This window comes from Propithecus coquereli, unplaced genomic scaffold, assembly GCF_000956105.1.
Source record: "Propithecus coquereli isolate 6110/MARCELLA unplaced genomic scaffold, Pcoq_1.0 Scaffold18, whole genome shotgun sequence".
In the NCBI taxonomy this organism is placed as follows: domain Eukaryota; kingdom Metazoa; phylum Chordata; class Mammalia; order Primates; family Indriidae; genus Propithecus; species Propithecus coquereli.
The window spans coordinates 11,198,202-11,201,540 of record NW_012142745.1 but is presented as its reverse complement, the minus strand read 5'-3'; the positions used below and the strand labels follow the sequence as shown (position 1 = coordinate 11,201,540).

General features: G+C 44.6%; 1 protein-coding gene across 1 annotated transcript in view; it reads left to right on the top strand.

Annotated features, from left to right (window-relative positions):
* The window catches only part of DNER (delta/notch-like EGF repeat containing), a 361,378-nt gene that overhangs the window by 117,706 nt on the left and 240,333 nt on the right, over positions 1-3,339 (top strand). Inside the window, exon 2 of the mRNA XM_012642476.1 lies at positions 2,839-3,141. Within this exon, the coding sequence (XP_012497930.1) occupies positions 2,839-3,141 (303 nt within the window). The remainder of the gene's footprint in view (positions 1-2,838; positions 3,142-3,339) is intronic.

Sequence of the window (3,339 nt, the reverse complement as noted above, 5' to 3'; positions counted from 1 at the left end):
TTCTGCCTCAGCCTCCTGGAGTGCTAGGATTATAGGCTTGAGCCACCGAGCCCGGCCTATTTTTCGGCATTTATTTCCCAGACCTGGTGCAGTTCCTGGCACACAGTAAGCCCCCAGTCCACATTTGAATATTGTCGCTACCATACCTTATTCTAAGAAAGCATTTGAGGTGGTCTTAATTGATCTACATTGAATTCCTACTCATTTCCTGTTGCGTACAGAAGTATAACCCTTCCCTTTTGCCTTCTCCACAGGAACATGTTTTTGGCATGATCATAACTTGGTATCAAAGGCGTGGTGCTGTGTCTTGGAAAGGACCCTTGGCTGGGGTGGGAGATGTGGCGCAGTCCTGGCTCCTTTTGCAGTGGCTGGCGGGGGCGGTGGTCATTCAGCTCCTCTGCACTTCCGCTTCCCAGCAGTGACGGGGATTCAGAAAAATCCCTCTTTATTTCAGGGTTGCTGTGAGGGCAGACGAGCTACTACATGGCAATGTTCTTTGAAAACTCTAAATGGCCATTTTAGGGGGTGCAGTAAAGGGGGTGTTCCCTTTACTGTGGAAAGGGTGGGTACATGTGCCTTGACTGATTTCTCTGGAGAAATGTTGATTTATGTTGTGCTTGGAGACTCTTCTGAGGAGGCTCGGGCCTCTCCGAGGACTGGCAGTTGTCAGCAGTTGGCTGTAGGAATGGGGTGGAAGCTGTGGGGCCTCTCTGGCCACCAGATCAGTGGTCCTTGCCTTAGTAATGCCACTCTGTAAGCTGCACGATGGAGGGTTAGACTTTCAGAATTAGCTTTTGTATTCATCTGTTGTGATTTAAATGCATTTCTGTTTTTTTAATGCATGTATTAAAATTCTTATTTGTGACTAGGTCAACCTCAGATGTTTTAAAAGATGATTTCCGACACATGGTTTTAAATGTCCCCTTTGTGCTAGTTAATTAAATTCTTTCTTCTTCTTGTCAAATAATTCTTGAGGTGACACCCATTCCAAGAAGCCTTCCTAAAAATATGTCAGAAAGGAGATAACAACATTGTGACTAAACAAGCAGTTCACACCCCTCTCTCATCACTCATTGCTTGCCAAAGATGGATCAATCTATCTGTCTTCATTTTGCTCAACTTTAAATAAAAATCCCCGCCACATAGCCTGGGTTCATTGACATGCTAGGGATAGAGCCAAGGGCATGGCAGATAAAGGGCCTGCATTCATGGAGCTCACATTTTTGTGAGAGAAAAAAAGGGTTATTTTAGATTTTGTAGTGAGGCGAGGCTTTTCTGAGAAGGTGATGCTTGAATAGAGAACTGAATGAGATGAGGAAGACAGCCATGCGAAGTCTGGGAGAAAAGCATTGCAGGCAGAGGGCCCAGCAGGTGCAAAGGTCCTGAGGCCGGAATGAAGTTGGTATAGTCCAGGGAGGGGTGAGGAGAGAAAGGGACAAGGGAGGAGGAAGGTTTGTGGGAGGAGAGGACTTCAGAAGGCAGGAAGGGGCCTGGTCAGGGAGGGCATTGTCTGTGAGGAAGGAGTTTGGGTTTTAGTTTGAGTTGACAGATTGTAAATATTTTAAATTTTGACGGTTTAAATATTCTCTTCAGACACTAACCCATTGATTCTTATCTAAGATTCTGTGAAGGAATTGCCGAGTGAAAGCATAGAATTAATGTGGTATTTTTGAAGCTTCATTTGATTCAATCCAAAAATCCCTTAATATTCCTTAAGGAGTTTGTTGGAAATTGTTTGATGAGGATCATTAGCAGACCGAGTAGCCATTTTACCTTGCAGAGTTCTATCCATGTGTGTTCAAGTGCATGGACTCATTTCAATGAGAGAATTGAGGGTCCCATTTCTCTGTCATTTATTCTGTACTGAATCCTATATTGGGGTCAGCCCTGAGAAGCCAGAGGTATATCAGATAGAGATCTAATTTTCTTTTATCACCGAAACAAGTTGTAATCGAATAAGCCCCGAGAATATGCCTGAATCCTTGTGCTATCTTGAGAGCAGCAGATGTCTTTTCACTTTGTTTTGCAGCGTGTCTTCAAGTCCCAGCAATGGACCATGCAGAGGTCAGCGGCAAAGGACTCAGAGATAAACACTTTTCCCAGCACATGAACACAATTTAAAGACATATAACTGAATTTTTATCTTCCGTATCCAGTGGGGTCACATTTCTCTGTAATAACCCTCCGGAGTCATGAGATAAATTTTACAAGATTCTTCTTAATTTAACCCTCCACCACACTCTCTTCTAGCTAGCATTTGTTGTGCAAACTAATCGTTTTGGAAACCTTTAATTAAATAGCACAGTGTCACCTTAAAAAGGGTTGTTGATCAGATAGGAAATCGAGAGACAGAGGTGAGCACATCTGTAGGGCAGATAAACTGGGCAGTCATTTCTCTTGAGAAAACCTTGCAAAGGTCTAGGATGTGAAAAAGGAGATTCCAATTTAGATTTCTAATATCATTTGTCGTGATCAACAGCTAAAAATGTCAACGTTGGTATCTTTCTAAATGAGCCTCAGTTTAAGCTATTTTGCCTTAGAAAATTCCTCTAAATACTGTGTTCCCGAAATCAACATTATTGAGGGATTTTTGGGTTTCGAGGAGGCTGTTCTCCACTGTGTATTCCTCGTGGGGTGCCTGTTCTCTGCAGTAAGGTTAATGTTGAGATGACCTTGGGGAGACCCGCCCCCGTCCCAGCATAAGTAGCTAAGAACGCGCGTTCCACAGGAACAGCGTTGCCATTAGAGCAGTATCTCTGAGACACGGAGCTAATTTCCCAGCGATGGCACCACTTTGCTTATGAGGGAATAATTGACCCATTTATGGTCTCGTTTCAGCTTGTTGCAGATCCTTGCGCCAGCAACCCTTGTCACCATGGCAACTGTAGCAGCAGCGGCAGCAGCGACGGCTACCTCTGCATCTGCGATGCAGGCTATGAAGGTCCCGACTGTGAACAGGCTCTTCCCAGTCTTCCAGCCTCGAGCTGGACCGAGTCCACGGCGCCCAGACAGCTTCAGCCTGTCTCTGCCACCCCGGAGCCCGACATAATCCTTCCACGCTCTCAGGCAACCGAGACCCTGCCAACCTGGCAGCCGAAAACAGGGCAGAAAGTTGTAGAAATGAAATGGGATCAAGTGGAGGTGAGCGTTGTGTGGCATGTATTTTTATGTAAGAAACCAGAAATGTTAAAATAATTCCAGTGGTTCTAAAATCAGCAATAAACATGGAAGACGTTTAAGTTACCCGTTGAGCAAACCAATGTGCCTAATCTGACTCCCGTCTGCACTTGTGTGTACGATGGTTTTGTGAGCATAAGAAGAATAAGCAAACACAAAAAT